The following is a 19957-nucleotide window of genomic DNA, read 5'->3' as shown; positions in this document are numbered from 1 at the left end:
GCTTAATTAGATAAGGGCAGTGAGCAGGGAAGGTTGCATTTCCAGTCTGCTTGTTCCTTTGCACCTGGGCTTTGCTGGATGTCATGTATTACTCCACAAAAACACCTTTGAGTGTAATGAAAAAATCCTTGTAAACTTGATTTTAAGGGGTTTTGTTTAATTAGGTTTTTTAAAAAAAAATCTAAATAACACACTGCATTTGGAGCATTTCGCTCCCCGTTGAAATCTCTTTAACATTATTAAAGTCTTAGCTTAAAATAATGTTATGATTTGAGTTAGACATAAAATAAACAATTTTTTTTTTTTTTAATCCTAATTATACAAAGGAAAACCTCCTGGCTTTTCCCCATTCTAGATCTAACTGGCATAACAAGTATTTGGTAAAAATCACTGTTCGTAGGTTAAAACTGGATGTTAGGGGTGACAACATATTGTAAAAAACATAGAAAAATTGCCAGATAAAGGATTATATTTGCACCAAGCGTTTTATCAAAATATATATGAAATAATTATGGCAAACAATCATGCAGCCACTCCTTGTTAAGGCTAATTTTAGCTCTCCCAGTTAAAATAGACATTTCTTTCGTGGGTAAGAACAGCTTTGATGTTTCCGCTGTGCTGTGCTCTCTTTTGGCCTAAAGCCAGCGCTGATGTATGGTAGCACAGAGAGCGCACATGCACGTGCACAGAGAGTGTATATGGTAGCACAGAGAGTTGGGGTTTGGCTTTGTTGAGTTTTTTTAACTGTTTGTTTGTTGTGGTTTTTTACCTAAGCTGGTCAGGAAAATGCGACTTCTCCCAGCTAAGTCAGTTTTCTGAGCTGGCAGACCACACTGCAACACAAGCCCTGTGATGTTAGCAGGGGGTGGGTGGGGCAATGGGGGTGACAGCCGTCCACTCCTCTGGTTTGGCAAGTAATAGTCATTCCTTACAACCAATGTTCTCTGAAATGATGTCGTTGCAGTTTGTCTGACACTTATTTGTGGTCCCAATCCTCAGGAAAAAATCCCCTCCTTTGTGAGGTGTTCCCTTCACACAAGCTAGCGTTTACATGTCACTGCCTGTTTGGTAGTTTACGTGAGAACACACAGCTTAGTGAAACGTAATATGACTGGACAAAGGACAAAAATAATCTGTGAGAAAGGGTTAACAAGAAGAAAATAAAACCAGATTCTGCTGTCACTCTCTGCTACAGAATTCGCAGATATAAATTGTTCAGTGGCACTTGAAATACTGAATATTTGAGTCCTTGGAGGTAGTTGACTAGATGCTCTTTCAAACTGATTTAATTGAAGATGTTTAACGCCTTGAAGAGTTTTGATGACTGTGCTCATTTAGTCAAAGAAGTCTAGGCATATGTTTGTAATACAATGATAGTTTTCTTTTATTCTTAATTTCTTAAAATTTTGGGGGCTACAAAATAAGAGAACAAGAATAAAAGATTCTCTGATGGAATCAAATGGATATCTCTCCAGTCTAAGGAGATTACTTTCAAGTAGTTTGTTTCTTGGGTAGGCAGGAATGTATTTTGTTATTCCAAACCTGGGGTTCCTATGAAAATCTGGCAGAATTTAGTGTTCCATCAGTAATGGACCTTCTGACTATTTCACTGTGGGGAGTTGTGTTTGGGTTAGGTTTTTTTGTTTGTTTTGTTGGTGGTGGTGGTGGTGTTGTTTTTGTTTTTAAATTTATCATTTTTTAATTCCTTCTAAGAAAATTATTTCACTTGTTAGAGAACTGTCTGAAGAAAAAACCTTTTTTCTTTTTGATTGGCCTAATAATTGCCAGACAATTTCTTTTTGAGCTGTAATGTGAACTGTCATGCTGTGTGTATTACAAAACATCTTCCCAAAAGGGTATGTGAATATGGTAGAGTTTGTAAAATGCTACAATCTTAAAGGATATTACAAATAATTTGGGATACTTAGTTAAACTAAGGATCAAAATTTAAAGCCACAGTGTCAAAAATCATAAAAACCTTGCCTTTTTCACAATTCCTTAAACTTCAAGCCATTCATTCTCTAGGGTGTAGGGTAGGTGTAACAAGACAAAGGGATGATACTGTCAGAATTTATTTCCTGTGAAGTTTAGAACAATATGATAGTCTAACCATAGTAGCTGTTTTCTCTGGTTACCTGTGCTACTTACATTTAAATAAATCACTCTTGCATCTTGCTTTTTTATTCTCAAGTAAAGCAGTGTTATGTGTTGCATTGCACCCAGTGACAAGCCTAACCATTAGCCTCAGGCATGTACTTTTCTTCATTTCCCCTTTGCCTGGTTTATAGGGAACAAAAGTCATAGGGAAAACTGGATGATTAGAGACACTTCCAGCTGAGTTTAAGCCTTTGTGCATGTCATGCAGAAATATAATTTAGACTTGCACAGCATTTCTCATCCAAAGCTTTGAAAATGGGTCAATATCCTCATTTAACAGGTGCTAAAATTGTTATAGGAGAGGGGAAGTCATCAGTGTGAGGTTTCACAAGAAAAGAGCAATGAGGAAGACCCCACAGGATGGACCTTCAGCCCCATACACTTCCTACATTTGAAACTGGCTCAAGTACTGGGTAGAAGAGGTAATACCTGTGTTTTCCAATGTGGTAAGGAAGGGCAGTGTAGCTTATTTTACTGGGAGGTTTGAGGTGTAAAGATCAGGCTTAATTTAGGATTTGAATTCTTTGACTGTTTTGTGTTAAGAAAATTGTGGAGGCAACCATATTCTGACTTAGAGGTGCTGTGACAACACTTACCTGGACATTATAAACTCTTAATTTTCATTGATATTTTACCCCAAAAGTGTGATGTTTTCAAAAGTCAGGAAACTCACCACAGTATGAACACAATGCCTTGACTTTCTTTTTCCATTAAAGATCCCTTTCTGTCATTTGAAGGACAATAACATGGTTAGAAAGACAGGGTAATATTGCAATATTATTTTCATTTCCGAAACATAAGAAGTTCAAAGGGATTTATAATCCCTGTACACCCAAGTTCAGAATTTCATTATAGATTTTGAGGCATAAATCTACTTAACTGGTATGCATATACCCTTTTTTAGGTTTCTTTTTGTTCCCAAGTACCTGTGCAGCATTCATAGATGGAAGTGTTGGAATTAATCCCTCTCCACAAATGGCTGGGTATTTAGTAACTTGGCTGCTACCTAAGCAGCTAAATGAGTTACCTGGATAATACCTCTATTCTGTTAGAGGATCAAGTGCTGAGCTTTGTAGAAAATCTGGCTCTGTGATAGAGGTTTCTGCAGACAGTCAGGAATGCTTTGGTTTTGTTGTGGGTTTTGTTTGTTGTTGTTTTTTTTTTTTTTTTAATCTAAGCATTAAATGCGTATGGTCTTTTTTTTAATATTGTAACACTTTTGACCTGTGACTGTAAGCAAATCTTTGTTATCACTGCTGTACTAGAATACATCAATATTGTTGTTATTGGCAGAGAGCAGTAAAACAATGCTCAGCAATTCATAATCAGGAATATGGCTATTCCATTAAGGATAATAAACTGTCACAGTTCAGCACTTTGATGGCTTTGAGAGCTGACAGGTGCTGGAATATCTTGTGCTGAGGTACTTCATGCCGGAGGTTATAAATTATATGCTTTATATATCAATATCTTTTATCTGTGATAGACGTGTGTCTCAATATGGATTTTCTTCTGTGGGGATTCCATTGTTCAGAAGGAAATAGAAACAGAAATCTTTGAGTGACATTTCATAAATGCATTCTCTGGGGTTTAGCAGCCCAGAGAGCAGGTGATAAGCTTTTTGCTGAGTTTTGGCCACATGTTCTGTTGCTCTTTGTTTTAGGGTAAATCACCTCCCACGCTATGACTGTATCTGAATTTCAGACCTAAACAATAATGCCAAACTTACATCTTCTTATAGGTAAATAACTTGCCAGAAGTGCCTACTGGTGCTTTCTTGAATTATTCCAGCAAATACCAGTCTTTCCAACAAGGCCATTATAAGAGCTCAAAGGTAATTGTGCAGTAATGCCCCTAGCTGGTTACTAAAATATTTTATGTTCACTTAGGTGTTCAGTTTTTAAGGAGTATTTGTTTGAATGCCAAGGATCCAAATGCCTGTATCCGATGTTGCTGGTTATAGGGAAGAAGACATGGAATAATATCCATAAAATCAGGAGCTTTGCAGAGCTGTGTCAGCCTGCAGTATTGTGTTTGCGTGACATACTTACAGATCGTACGTGACCTACATGAATAATGTGTCTGGCACGCTAGTAACTCCTTGGACTATCATGATAGTGATACGTGAATATTCACATATTTCATAATCAAGTTACGGCCTTATGTCAAGCTCAAGTTTTCTTGCACATATGACTAAAAAAAAAAAACCTCTTTTAGTAAGAGTCTCAAATTTTTTGGCTTTCTGTTCACAGGCCGTATGTGTGAGTTCCCATCAGTTTCTGTAGGAAAGAAGCCTAGGTATGACTGAGTGATCTTCCACAAGATAGTGGAGGTAGCTGTGCATGGTTTGTCTTAGGTGGCTGTGTAACAAATGCAACATCCCATAGACATCTTTGAAGTTTCTCCTTCGGCAGGGATGAAAAGGACAACCTTCTTATGGGTGGTTGCTTGACTTGCCATCAATATTCAGTACCTCTAAGACAAGCAGCGTTAAATTAGTATTGCTTTGTGTGTGGTTAATGAATACTCCAGTCAGTAGAAAGGAGCAGCATATACCAGTCTTCTTTTGTGGCACATCACTTTGAAAAGGACCTGTTGAGTGGTTACATTTGGGCTTCTTTCTCGACACGATTGATTTTAGGCATGAAACCTTGGAATTACGACAGTTTGACTGACAAGAGAAGTCTTTTAGGAGACAGAAGGTCATATTTTTTCAGAGTGGAAGAAGGTGGATTTGAGGAAAGCTACAGTCAAAGCAGAAGAGTTGTCATGTTCCCAACTCTGTGTAAACTTGTTCAGGTGCTTCATCTGTCTCTGTGAAGTTCATCATCTGTTAAACACTTGAAATGCAGACCTATCTCTGACAAGTACGGTGAAACCAGCCTAACTTTTGTAAAATCTGTTGTGAGACGCTGCTGGAAAGCTTATAAGACACACATGCAAATGTAAAACTTTAACTAATCCAGAATTTGTATTTAAAAGAACAGCTGTCATTGTACCGGTATTTTGTTTGCTTGGCTTTTGTAGTTGTTAATTTTGGGGAAAATAGGTGTGAGAAAGTTCTTGACTCACAGGAGCACAAATGGTTTATATTGCAGCAGGTGTTTACTCACTTTAATTTTTGGATTAATTAAATGGGGGACAAGCCTGTAGCAGGCAACTGTAGTGGTTTACATGCAAGCCGTGTGGGAAGGCTGAGAAGTTCATGCAAACTGACTCTTTGAGTAGAGTAGTTGAACTATGTAGATATTTTGAATAAAAGTTACATTGATTTTGCATCGCTTCATGACTACCGTAAATTGAACTGAATCAAAGCACCTGTAAGCTTTTTATTATCTTTCTTCTATCCCTTGTCTGACAAACCATAGGCAGGTATGCCGTGTCAGCCAAATTTAAACCAGTCTCACACAAGTTCTCAGGATCAGAGCTACTGAACTAGTCTCACTCGCCTTTATACCAGTTTTCCTTGAGCTGGTTACTTCTCTCTCTCACTACAAAATCTTTTGCTGATCTGATACTGTCATGTAATCTAGAAAAAGCTTTATTCAAAAGGCTGATGTGACAAATGACAATTTCTGTCTTACACAATTTGACCCCACTGGGTTTTCTGGGGCCTGATTATGTTTTTGGTAATCAGCTGAAGTCTTTGCTCCTTCTGTTGCTTTAGCTGGGGAGTTCATCTGATAGCTTTCTATTTCTATAAAAAAACTATATATATATATATTCAACTATATTTCATCAATTAAATTTAAAAAAACAAAAGAAGACAGAACTAGAACAGAAGTTTGTGACATGGTCGAATTTTCTGTCTTTAACTTATGATAAAAGGCATACTCTTCTTATTTAAATGGGATCAGGATAACATGACCTGTATTTGAAACCAGGATATGAATAGAGGTGTATTTAAGAACTTTCAAATGACTTTCACCATCTGTTTTACTTAATTATTGCACCTAATTCTTTTGCTGAAGCTTCAGCCATTACTGGAGTGTCCACAGTTAAATCAGGGAATTTAATTTTGTTTTTCTCTGGGGGATGAACTGTCACTTTGGTGAAATTCCTTCAGGTTGAATAAATTCCTTAGTAACAGTAATGATTTGTCATGATCTTGGGAATTATAAGGTATGAACAAAAACTAGAAGAAAATTGACAGTTTTGTTTCAATGTTTCAATGCAGAGATAAAATGTAAGTTGAGACTGATATAATAGAATAAATCCTGCTTTCATTTATGCTAATAAATTATAGTTCTCCTTAGATACTACCCATAGGGAAACTTCAACAACTGAGAAACATGTTTATAATTATCAGAATCTTTGAATAAGTTGGAGAGTTGTGTTACACTTGATCCTTAATAGACTTACAGTTACATTACTGCTACTTTCTTAGAGACAAGGGTGTCCAACAACATTTAACTGCTTCAATGTTCATATATTCACTTTGTGGGAAAAACACAACACAAACTCCCAAAAAGCCAGCATCCCCTTTGTATGTTTTAGGCTTGTTCTGTGTCTTTGATAAAAAGTTTTTGCACTGAATCTATTTAATGTACACCTGAATAGTACAAAGAATTCAGTAAGTAGGTCTCTCTGCCCACTTAGTGCATTCAAAGACTCAGAATATAAAACCATTTTGAAAAAGATCGCTGAATATAGTGGAGAAATTTTCCTAGCTCTGAATATATCTAAAACAGACTGAATCCTGTTAAAAGGGTTTATTTAACTCTATCTCATGTTTATTTTCTATGAGACCTGATGTACTCTGATTTTTCTTTGCTTTCATTACTGCCCTGACTCAAATAGCAAGGCTCTTTATATTGCAAAAAGCAGTATGTCATTATTTCGGTAGAAAAGCAACATCACCAGGAGGTTAAATAATGCTGTATCTTATGTCTTTATTCTTTGGAAATGAGTGATTTATCTGATTCTCTGGAAATAGTCCAAATCCTTGCTGCTTACCTGGAAGCACTTGGAAGTTTTTTCGCTGCTCTCATTTGACAGTCTGTTGCAAGTTGCTCTAATTTAGTGAAGGTCATATTTAAATTTAGAGAGGTCCCCAACCATTAAAACCTGGGTAATGCTACCCTGTTTCCACTGGGGAATGCTGTGATGAAAACTACATTAGTATACTCGAGGTATGCACTGGCAGCAACACATCTCTCAAAATGTCCTATTTAGACATGCTCTTCCATGAGGTGCTCTTGAGAGTTATGCAGGGCATCTCAGCATGAGGTAAATAACTAAAAAAAAAATACTCTGGGTTATCCTAACCCCTTTATTTTTTTCACCTTTCTTAAAAACATGATCTTTTTCACTTCTATAATTGGACACCCAAGAAAGAACAAATTACTTTGTTAACAAATGGAAATGAGCTTGAGAGCAAAAGCTTTCTCCCTTTGTCATACAGCTAGAGAGGAATAAGTTGGGTTTACATAACGTTTTAACATGCCAGTCTTTTGGACCATAGTACAGAATTTGATCACAAAAACTTGAGTGTGTTTGTATGTCTTCTCCTTATGTGCCATAGAAAATTTAAGATACGTAACTCTTGACTCCAAGGGTGTCTACATGTACGTTTATGCCGTGTGTTATGATTCCAGAAGCACAGCACGGAGCTCCTGGCAGGCTGATTTAAAGTCAGCAGTAGACAGGTTAGTCTTTGCAGATTGACTAAGTGCTGCCTCATACCAGGGGTGATGGCAGAGTTGGTGGTGGAAAGGAGCTCTGCCCTAAGGAGCGTCATGGCTAACACCAGCCCCGGACTTCTCTGCATTCTTACTGGGAGGCAGCGTGATTCTCTTTCATCAAGTGTGTTGGAGGTCTGCTGGTAAAAACTGGGCACACTTAAAATAATAATTGTAGTACACATTTGTAATAAAAAATATTGCAATCCATGAAAGTGCAGTAGTAGTGCAGATATTGTGGCTGCTGACCATATCTGAGGGCCATATGGGAAGGTTGAAAGTTATTTGACTCAGCTTAGTAGCTGGAGCTTTACAGCCTCTTTAATCCAAGTTTAGGGACACAAAACATGAGTGGCTTTTGGAGGAAAGGAAAATTTTAGGGAGGGACAGGCATTTGAGCTGAAAAAAACCCCACCTTTGCTGCTGTAAGTACAAGCCTGTGCTTAGTCTTTGTTGGTTTGTTTAAAAATTGAGGCAAGCCTAGGAAGGGGATGAAAGCTCAGACAGAGCCCTATTGTGTGTGTTGTGAGGGGGGGAATGGCATGTGGATTCTGGCTGCTCTCATCTACACTTCAGCAAGGGTCAGGGAGATACATATGTTGAGGGGAAAAAAGGGTTTTTCTCAAAGTGTAGTACTCACAATAATTTGACCTTTGCAAGACTCAGACCTGTTTGGTTCCTATACAAAGGCAGCATATTTGAAGAGGTTTTGAGAATGTTAACTTGGAGGTGTTCAAGGGAAGAGCATAATGTGGGTCATATAAAAGATTAAAACCCTGATGAACCCCTGTCCAGGAGGCATACCTTAATGTGTTGGAGGAAGGTATGTGGAATGGAAAGTTCCAGGCAGTATTTGTGTATGAAAATAATCTGAATTATTTGGGTTTTGTTTTTTCTGCGTGTGTAAAAGGAGTGTGAGGATATTGCTTTTACATCCTGTTTGAAGTCAAGGTATTCCAGCAACTTTATCACAATTTATTATAAAAGAACAGTATAACACGAGTCCAGACTGGTGTAGAAACTGAAGGAATACTCACAGTGGGACAAAATTCCCCTTTCACTAATGAGTGCAGCACAGCAAAGTACAAGTTCAATCTGTGGGAAATGTTAATGTGTTTGGTTGGGTTTATTTTTGGTCTGAAGCCATGACTTTCAAAAGAACTTGGTGAGAAGGTGTAAAGCATAATAATGCTTCCTTGTTTATTTTTAAAGTTTATTTAGCCACTGATTGATTTGCAAAGGTTAGGTCCTTTGCCAAAATTTAAATCAGTCAGGAACAAATGTGTTCTAAAATTTAAGGTGCAGATCTTGCTTTATTTTTTTCACCTGAATTGAGGAGCATAATTTATTATTAGTGCTGACACTTATTTCAGTGTCATGCAGTTGTTTGTCACTGGTATGTCAGTGTGCAACTCTGTGGTTTAAAAAAGCTTTGCTAAGTCTGTCCTTACCCTTGTTTTTTCTACTATACCTCTGTTTTCACATAAAATTGAAAACTGTGCTGGTACTTGTCACTTGTTAGGTGCCAGAAGTTTCTATTTCGTGTGAAATTAGCCAACAGTGCAGTTTAGAACCTGTGATTTCTTTGTAAATAATTGATACTCTAAAAAAAATAATGGAAGTGGTGTCCCTGATTATGCAACTCAAAAAAACCTGCTTATTTATCAATTCATCCATTCAGCTGTGAAAAGCTTTTTCTTTTTTTGTTTGCATTTCATTTCTATTACAGACAAAGTGACAGCACTCATGTGTTTAAGCATCAATGAGTTGACATGTATATTATGCTTCCAGTTATATAGACCTGAAAGTTTTATTTATGTAAAGTTGCATTAGTAGTTTTGTTCACAGTAAGAAGCGTCGACAATTCTGTGACTTTTGTTTGATATTCTTATGGCAATTGGGTGGTTTTACAAGAGCCTTGGTAAACCGGTTTTATTGAAAGCACTGAGTATTTTCAGTTTTAATGCAAATCAAAGCAAAGTTACTTAGTTAAGATGTTTGCTGCTTTGTCTTTCAGCAAGAAAAATCTGTGATACTGACAGACATTGGGGAAATATGGTTTTGATCACATGTCCTAAATAAGGAGCTGAGGGACTGAACTGTAGCTCTGAATGGGTGCCATTGCAGGCTTTCATGTACTGTGAGCTTAGCATGTATTATGAAATCTGTTCATAGTACATAAAAATGTACAAGCCATATTACTGAACTGCAAAAGCCCCACTGCTGATACATCAAAGAAAGCAGCAGCTGTCATCCAGTTTTACCATGGTGCTTTTGAATGCCTTAATCCTCTTCCCAAACAGAAGGAGGCAGAGAGAGTGCACTTTCTTTATCCAGCCCCTTTCTATTTTTTTGAAGTGTTGGTAGCAAAATCCAGAAGCTGTGTTCAGCAGCCATCACTGCATGGCACCAGATGTAATTTTCTTTGCATCTAATTTGGACATTTCAGTCCTCCTCATGTATGCTAAGCTCTTTCAAATATATATTTTGTTGAAGTTAGAAATAACTCACATTGTGCTTACTCCCGGGTACTCAGAATATCAAAGTGATTATTCAGTTGTACTTCATTTTAATTTTGGTCTCCTTCAAACTGGAATTAACTTGGTATTCTTCTTTTGGTTGCTGAAGGGATGTATATTAGGATTGTACTCATGTACATCTGAGTACACATCTGCCAGTGGAATAGATTTTATTTTGTGAAAGTTTCACATTTTCACATTATTTTTGTAACAATGCAAGTTTTACAAGACAGTGATTACAAAATAGCTTCCCTAAGAAGTGAGCCAGATACACTGCAAATATGTCTGATCTGTTACAGCTGTTTTTAAGGTCTGTGTGGTGCAATGTCCTGTCTCCTAAGTGGGTCATGGCAGAAGTCTGGGGAACAGTATGAGAACTGAGTAAGAATGCAGTGATGCTTCCCTGGTATACTTTGCTGTCTCACTAGCATTTCCCGAGCCAGAAGCTGTTCTTTGAACTGAAAAAATTCTTTTCTAACCTTCAGCCTCTCAGACCAAAAATACTTTGCTGTACTGAAATAAGTAAGCTGCTAGAGTAAAATTTAATGTTTAAGGATCCACTTGTGTTGTCCCATTTACCCCAAAAGAATTTCAAAATCTGCATTAAAAAGCATGTTGACCAGGATAGTACTGAAAGCCAGATGAGAGAAAAAGGCATTTGATGACAAGGTTTGGTATGTTTGGAAATGCTTCTGTTATTAAAGTTGCTCCCTATTAATAGTGCCAACTACTCCTACATAGGAGTCTGCTAATTTGTGTGACATGCTAGCCATCACAACACACAAGGAAGATCAGAGTTTACATACAATTACTCCAGTCCTACTTCCGTTGTCAGACAAGGATCTCCCAGCAGCGACATTACCTTCTTGTGGCTTACTGTTGCAATTCCATTTTCCCTTCCCTCTTCATTAATACCCATTTTCAAACTTCTCGCTTTGAAATGCCATTTCTTTACATCTTTAAAATTTTAGAAGCTTCAATATTGCTCGTAAGGAAAATAATTAATGCTAAGAAAGTAAAATGTACATTTAGCATTTTGGGCTGTTCCTGACAATTTTTTGATAGTTTACTATGAGTAAGAGGTCACTGCTTGGCTTTGCTCTTGACAGAGCACAAATAAGGAGCTTTGATTCAATGAAAAATTGAGGTACTACCTCCTTACTCTGGAATACAGTTGTTGGTAGTTTCAGTGGAATATGCGTGTCTCCACCAGTTGTGCAACAGGCAAAGGAGTTCTTGTGGCTGATGTCCCAGCGCTCACTAAGTTAATATTGGGATGGCCACAGCTGTGTCCAGACACCTCTCAGGTCAGCGAAGAGATGCAGAAACTGAAGTGTCATCAAGTTGTGGGAGGAGGGAGGCATCTTGTGTTAGTTTATTCTTTCTTTTAATTTCTTCCCACCTGCCCCACAAAAAAAGAGGTCATATGCATGCAATATAGTCTTACAAAGTGTAGATTAATGCTACTTTGAGGTTTGTCATATTAGAAGGAAAAAGGGGAAATAATCTAAAAGGGTCCTGCTTTGGTTTTAAATTGTGAATTTTTGTTTCAAACATTAAAAAAAGAAAGTGGTAGGTATGTGGTATGACCTGCTCTGGCATGATCTGTGCTGTATTACTGAAGTGCTGCTGTAGGTATTAGAGGGTAATTTTTTTCTTTGATTTTGACGTTTCTTACCCTCTCAGTCGCTGAGTTTGTTGTGCAAACACCAGAAAAGTGTGTTCAAGACTGACCTATTTGTCCATGTAAATGGCATTAATAAATATTTCTTTTTTCTTGCTTTTATAGGTTATTGAATCACTAGGGATTATTATATATAAAGCCCTTGACTATGGCTTGAAGGACAATGAAGAGCGGGAATTAAGTCCTCCACTGGAGCAGCTTATTGACTACATGACTAATACTACAGAAACAGATGGGAGTAGGGATGAAGGATACGATGCTCTGGATGAAGGAGTGGAGGATGACAATGAGGACGACAAAGAGGAAGTTGAGGCCATTCATTCCTATAAGGACGTCATGAAGGTACAGTAATGGGCAGTTTTTATGATAGTTCACTGTTTTTGTCAATAAGAAAAATCATCTCTGTATTCCATGTTATTGTCCAGTGTGATACTGGCTGCATCATTTTCTGATTTTCCTGGTCCCTCTATAAGTTTTGCTTGTGAAAATGAGATGCAGTAGTACTTCATGTCTGACAGTAAGCAACAGAAAATCCATGATGAACTTTAGCATTGGATGTGTCATTAATATCCCAATCTGATTCTGGACAGTCAACCTTCCAGTGTAAACACCTGAATTACTTTGTGTACACTTGGATACTTCACGGTCTGTTTCAATTAATACACCTTTTCATTAGCACAGTATTAGTTTAATTATTTCTTATCAGTTTCTTCCCTTGCCACCCTCCCCTGCAGAAGCAGAGTACTTTTATAAGCATAACCTATTTGTATGGAGTGAGTCAGGGCACATTATTTCACTGGCAATCATTATGGTTGTAGTTCTTGACCTGAGTTGTGAGATTTGCAAATATAGCTTATGAATTTTAATTGCAACAGGTTCTTTAATGTTATGTGGGCTCCTGTGTATAATCATTTAAAAGTATTAAACCCCTGTTTTCTACAGAGTAGTCTTCTGTGCAAGTTTTAGAGCCCAGTGAGCTCTCAGTACGGACAAAGGTATTAATAAGCAGGGATTTTGAAAAAAATTGTATAACTGGTTTACCTCATAAATAATCTGAGAATTGAATACAGGGAAATGTTATGCTACCTTGTACCAAGGGATTGAACCTTTTATAGTGCTTCTTCATAAATGTAAGTTATATCTAAGAACCAGAAGCTTAGTGTATGCCACAGAAATTAAGAGTGTAGTGGTGGAAGCTGAGACAAGAAGAATATCCCAGATAGTCCATCAGGATGCATAAGCACACTGAAACAATACCCCATTAAAACTCTCGTCTTCTGATGGGTTGACATTAAAGAGGGGAGCTCTTAGGAGAATGGAGAAGGAGTAACTTTTGTTTAAGATGCTTTTGCATCCTCCTTGCATCAGAAATAATGCTGAACACTCTATACCTTTGTTTTTCTCCCTCCTTCAGAGAAGCAGAGGTTGGAGGGAGAAATTAATGAAATGGCCTTTCACTCCCTTGTGATGGGGAGGGCCTGGCTGTCTGAGGTGCTCTCCCCTTCAAGCCGCTGCCACTCCCAGCCTTGCTGAGTCTGTGCCCTTGCTGCACACAGGTGCTTTGCTCTTTCCTCCCTCTGCCACTCCCTGTCACCCAGTCACCTTCTCTAGAAGGGACCAGCAGCACCCTGCTAAGCCCCCATGCAAACTGCTCCAGACAGTGTAGAAGAAATGTAGAAGACTGTTGGAATACATCCTCTTCTCCCCCAGTTTGGTAAAATGCTGTGGATTGGTGTGACAATCAAAGTTGGATTGTTAAGAGGAAGTTTTGCTCAGTGCAGAGGCAGACAAGAACTTTGTATATGCAGAGCTGAGAGCAGTGGCTTTGTGGAGGTGATTATTTTGCAAGTTCTTTGGTACACATCCCTGAAATACAAATTTGATAATAAAATCTTAGGATGGGTTTCAACTGTTAAGATCATCAAATGGTGTCCTTTTTGTTTGGCTTTGTGAATTTCTCTTCTAGTCTGAGGTACCTGCCTATTTGTATGTTTTTAAATCAGCATCTTACATTTTATTTTCTCATCATGTTTTGCTAAGGATTTTTTATTATTCTAGACATGTACTGCTTTTGTGACTTCACCTTAGTGAACTGAAGTTCAGCTGTCATTTTTACATCATCCTAACTTTTACTCCTCCATCCTTTGGAATGAATTCTCTTTTCTTGCTGTTGTTGCTTGTGCCTAAATTATGTGCTGCAGGCATAGCTGTGCAAATTGCTTTTATTCCCTACTCTGTGTCACTACTGCATTGACAGTACTAGAATAGCAGCATCGTTCTGCCACATTTTTGACATGAGTGTGGATTTGCAAGATGCTTTTTTCTTGCATTCATATCTTTATAGGGGTAAGACCATCTACTGCATGTGGCTTTTTCTTTTCCCCCAGCAGTGGTAAAATGTTTCAGGATACACCCTTATTTACCCAGTGACTGTTTCACAACAGTAGTGTGTGGTCTTGTGACCATGAGGCTCAATTATTGTAATTCCTTCTTGGCAAGACTCACTGTGAAGCTTTTTCCTCCTCAGTTCATAGTGAATGCTGAAGCAGGCTTGCTCATTGAATTGAGCAACTGTTGTTCTTGCCTACCCTGCATTCTCTAAATTACAAGCCTGGAAAATTGCAGAGATGGGCTGTGTGCTACTAATACTGATTTTTAAGGTTTTAAACTATGTAGTCTCCAGTCTGGACATGATTTTGTCCTTGAAATGTGATTATATGGTTCTTGCTTCTGCAGAAAGTGTTATTGTCTGGTCCAAGGCCTGCCTACCAGTAAGACTGATTTTTTCACCATTAATTACTAACATGGGAGAGCCTATTTTGTGATTAAAACAGAGATAGGTAAGATATGTGTCAGGATTTTTCTGTACTGTGAAATATACATGGTCAATCCTGAACCCTCTCCTGACCTGGAAAATCCTGAGCAATGTGGTGGACACCTATTTCCGAGAACTGGGAAAAGGGTAAGTGCTAAATGGTACTGCCAAGATCATCATTGGAAAAGCTGCTATTTGGAGAAGACACAGACAAGCTTTTGTACTGCTTCTTGGTATATTTGGCTGATTTAGCTTATGATTTCCTTGGCAGGACTAACCTGCTGCCCAGACCTGACCTACTGTTTTTAAAAATGCATCTATGAAGAGAGGAGACATTGGCTGCCAGACGCTTTTAATCTTAGATGTATTTCTGCAGCCCTACTGCAAATGAAGGGAGAAATGGAGACAGTAAAGATGGAATGCTTTCAGACAGATGCTTTTCCTTGTTTGTTTTCCCTTCCCTGCCCGATCCCCTGTGTGTACACATCGTGCAGGAAATCTGTACATCTTGGGAGTGCCAGGTTCGCTGTGCATGTACACAGTGACACAAGTGTACATATACAGTAATCCTGAGGGATCAGGAATGCATCATGCTGACAGCACATGTGCATGTGCAGCTTGGGAAGCCTTGGTCAACAGAGGATATAGACAGAAGGCCTGGCATGCTGGGCAGTGTTGGGCTTGCTAAGGGTGTGTGAAGTCCTGTCATGTGGCACCTTTATCATGGCATGGGGCCCTCCCTGATACTGAAACAAGATGATGCAGTTTATCAATCTCCTCTAGAGTATGCTCAAACCCTAATTCCACTCCTAATCTTAATATCATCTCACTCCTTATCCCACAGATCTCTGCAGTCAGATGTTTTTAGCCAACACCACTTTTCATGTTAACATGGAGGCACTTTCTAAGCTGCAGTTTATCAATATCTGCTGGCCTGAGTCCCAACCCTAAACCCAGTTCCAGTATTATACTTTGTTCTAGGTCAACACCCTGTTCTAATTCTAGACATAAGTGTAGCCCCATAACGCTTTGATAGCCGTTTTTATTATGTGCTGATGTTTTCTGGGCTGAACTACCATCCTAGCCCTAGCCCTGTCATTTCTTCCAGCTTTGAACGTCATCGTAGCCAAATTGCTACTGCCAGTACTAACTAGACTTCACCTCAGCTCTCCTTCAGAGCAGAGGTGTTGTAGAGGCGTTGTCAGAAGTACCAGCAAATCATGACACTAATTTTTGTCTCTGCCTCTGCTACCTTTTTCTGCAGGTCTCATAGAAGGTACATAAGGAGGCAGTGCTCTTCATGAACCAGTATCTTGCTCTTACTTACGTTCACCTTTTGTCCTGAAAGTTAACTCAACTTTAACAGGAACCTTCTCTGTAGCCAAGTCACCCCTTCTTGTCTAAGACACAAATACAGGTGGATGGTCTAAGGTGCTCAGTGGCCTCAGGTCCCAGCTCTTACCTAATTAATCACTTTTAGGGAGTTCAACAATAATATTTGTTGATTCCGACCTAAAATTAACTGTCATCCAGCTGCTGCTTCACAAAGGCTGAAGAATGACCCACGTCCCATCGTAAACAAAACTCTTACCTAGGAAATCCCCATGCTGACTTAATTTGAGTGACAATTATTTTCAGAGCAGCATGTTCAGTATTGTGTTATCTCACTATAAGAAATGTAAACAAGGTTACAGTTTGCAATACTTTTACTGGTAGAAAATTATGTTTGTGCTTTGCAGAGAGGAAGAACAGATTGTTTCTGTCAACCCCACCCCCCTAATTCAGACATTTTAGTCATTGGCATGGTCATGAGATGAGAAACTTGCAAATCTAGGTGACTCATGTGTCTTGGTAGTTCAAGTATAAGACTGACTCCTTTCAGCTGGAAAGAACTGAGATTTACAGTGGTGATATTGATCTGCTTCTGTTTTGTTTTGAGTACTGTGATGGTAGTACAGATCAACCATCTATGGTATGTGTAGAGTTTTAGAGGAAAAGAAAAGTATGTCCTGTCTCAATGCAACTATAGGCAGGATAAGAAGATCTACATTCAGATCTAAGTGTTTTGGTGACTCCCTTCTGAGTCTGAGGATGTGTATTATTATCATGTAGGTGGTATGACCCCATGTAAGTATAATATGGGAACCTGTCAAAGAGGAACCAGAAAATGCAGTTAAAAACAAGTCAGGGTATTTGTTTATGGGAGACAGTTAAAGAGTTCATGTTATTGAATTCAAAGGCTCATAATTTTGCCTAGTCCATGAGGTTAAGTTTAGTAAGGTGCAGCTTTCTGTGAATGTTATTCTGTTTAAGGCTGGACTGGCTTTAGCATTTTTGTATGAGCCTGCAGAACAGCATTTATGCTTCATTTCAGAACAAATAACTTGCACTGTATGCTGTAACTCTGTGTGAAGCCACTGAAGATCTGGAAACTTGCTGAGATGTAACCAATGCCCCAGATGTTGTCAGTTCAGTTTATATTAAAAAGGAATATAACATCATTGGCCATTTGTAAAAATTCACACACTCAAAAAAGAAAACAATTGATCCTCTCTCTTCTCTTGTTCATAGTGTACTCAAATGTTTACATGCTAGTCTTTACTTTGGTGGGTCTTATTTTAGAAAAACATGATCTGTGCCTCCGTATGTTGAGGCAGGGGGAGAAACTGAAATTACAGTGGGTTGGAATTCTTCAGTTCTGTGCACTTTTGTTGTCACAGTACTTGCTGTCTTGACCAAAAATTTATCATCTTCTACCCATTTATCTTCAGTTGTCCACACAGTCTGAGACCCCCTTTGTAATGTTGGGAAATCTCCTATCTCAACCATTTGGGACCCTGAAAGTCCAACCATCTAGAATTTTGTATCTCTTAAGTTCTGAGGAAAGCAGGTTCTCCTTTGGATGTTCCTTTTTTTTTTTTTTTGCAGTTTAACTCTTTGTAAGCTGGAAAGGAACCCAAAAGTCTCCCAAAGTGATTTTGTAAACACAGCCCCATATCATACTGCTATGACAGGACACCACCAGGTGGATGTCCCTGGGCAGTTTGGGTTGCTGAAAGTGGAGTTTTATGGTACTGCTCTGAACAGATAGCTTGTGTTGGTTGGCACACTCCCTGACCACCCTCTCTCTCTGCTGCTTTGATAAAAGTGGGATCTCTGACTTCAGCAGTGAAGTCCCAGAGACCCGCTCAGGGCCTTAAAATCATTCCCTTTGGGGCTTTTACAAAACAATTGTTGAGATTGGGGTAGCAAAGGAATGCATAGATCTTAACTGAACGGAACCCATCCACGGACATTTTCTTATTCCTTCACCATTCTTTGAGCTAATTTGGAGTTGTCTTAGAAATGCAGTAAACCTGCTGTGGGGTTCCCTCGGCGCAAGCATGGACGACTCAGCACATCAATGGGATGATCAGAGAACGCCATTTATTGAAACCAAGCATTGGTCTTTTATACAGTTTTCTAACAATAATCTTCTATGAGCTTTTATGTTTCTTTAGCATATTTTACGTCCTTTCTCACCCTGATAGCTGGTACTGAGACCCTATTTTCTATATGTAGTTTTGCTACTGTTTCTCTTGGTAAATCTTTCTCATCCTGTATCATCAGAAGGCCATCAGAACAGCAGATCATGTTTTCAGAATTGAAACATAAAATTATTCCCCATAGCAGCATATCCTCTAGTTAGCAACATAGAATTGTGTTCCCACAGCAGCATATTTTCTATGCTAGCAACCTAAGGCTATGTTCTCACAGCTTGCAGCATATACTTTAAATCAGCATTATAAATCCCTATACCTGCAGCATAAGGTTATGCTTTCACAGGTGCAGCATATTATCTATATTAACACTAAAAATCCCCACAACCTGCTATTTTTCTCTTGTCCAGGCAAGCCTTGTACATCATGATTGCTAATTCAAACCACAGTGTTTCTTTTCTCTGTGCTGTCCCCTTGGCTGAGATCCGTGTCACCTATATTTAGTTCAAAGCATCCCAAAAGTTTATTTGTTTTGCTTTGTTCTTTAACTCTATCAGTTCCTTCCTCTGTGTTGCTGCAAGACCCCTCAACCAGTTGTGCAAGTGCAACTGAAGGACTGGCGAAGTAAAACTGTGCTGCTGGCTGGGCCATGGAAGGAGTCAGGGTTTGAAGCTTCTGTACTGTGCAGGCCCATGGAGCTGAGCTGAGGACAGGCTGTCCAAAACAGACCAGAAGTGTCTGTATGCATGTTTGAGTCTTTGTAACATCTTGAGCAACATCTCCATGTTGTTGGTTTTAAAATAAAAGTATTTCATTATAGTAGTAGGGTTTTGATATGAAGAGTTTATACCAAATGTACTTGAAAGGAAATTGTTCCTTGTGACTTTGGTCTTTCCATTTAAAAAGAAAAGCTTTTTGTTTTTCTTAGTTAAATTATTCTTGGAAACATTCCTTCCATCAGTGTGAGCTTAGATTGGAGTGTCTTATTCCAGGCTGGGAGACAAAACCGAATCACCTTTTCTGAATGATTTATGGCTCACAGTAGCACATCTACATTGGTTAAAAACCCCTGTACCCATAATTCACATAATTATACTGGTATAACCTGTCTAAGGTCTAAAATAATCTGAGGAATCCAAGGAGTTGTCCAACAAAAACAGGAAACACAGATGGGGTGTTCAGATTATTTTTATGTGGGGGGAGGTTAGAGAACACCTGAAATTTGTGTGTGGCCCTTATGCATCTAAAAGTTGTACAATAGGGCAGGGACTTTTTTCCCTGTCTATTTTATGCTGTAATTATTATAAATAATTTATACATGGGTAAAAATAAAGTTCCATTTTTAAGTGGAGATAGAAGGATTCTTTCGTGGTAATGGTGTCCTTTAATGCCTAAAATGCAGAATTTTTCATGACAGAGTTCTAGTTATGCCTTGAAGAATACAAATGTCTAAAATGTGCAAAGTAGTTTGTTAGAAATAACACATCTGAAATATCAAAGAACCTCTGTGAGCCTTCACTGCCTAAAATAGACCCTGGAAACTGAAGTAGATCAATGAGTGTTTACTTTCACAAGATGTGTTCTGTTTGATCAGATTAATACGAAATTCTAACTAATGACTG

At 38.5% G+C, this 19957-nt stretch overlaps 1 protein-coding gene across 1 annotated transcript in view; it reads left to right on the top strand.

Moving 5' to 3' along the window:
• The window catches only part of SPIRE1 (spire type actin nucleation factor 1), a 128378-nt gene that overhangs the window by 43534 nt on the left and 64887 nt on the right, over nucleotides 1-19957 (top strand). The window contains exon 3 of the mRNA XM_050307024.1: nucleotides 12147-12383. Coding sequence (XP_050162981.1) covers nucleotides 12147-12383 — 237 coding nt within the window. The remainder of the gene's footprint in view (nucleotides 1-12146; nucleotides 12384-19957) is intronic.

The sequence above is a fragment of the Myiozetetes cayanensis genome, unplaced genomic scaffold (assembly GCF_022539395.1).
Source record: "Myiozetetes cayanensis isolate MyiCay16 unplaced genomic scaffold, myiCay2020 scf1, whole genome shotgun sequence".
In the NCBI taxonomy this organism is placed as follows: Eukaryota; Metazoa; Chordata; class Aves; order Passeriformes; family Tyrannidae; genus Myiozetetes; species Myiozetetes cayanensis.
Note: the sequence above shows the minus strand (reverse complement) of the source record. Positions and strands in the feature narration are given on the sequence as shown.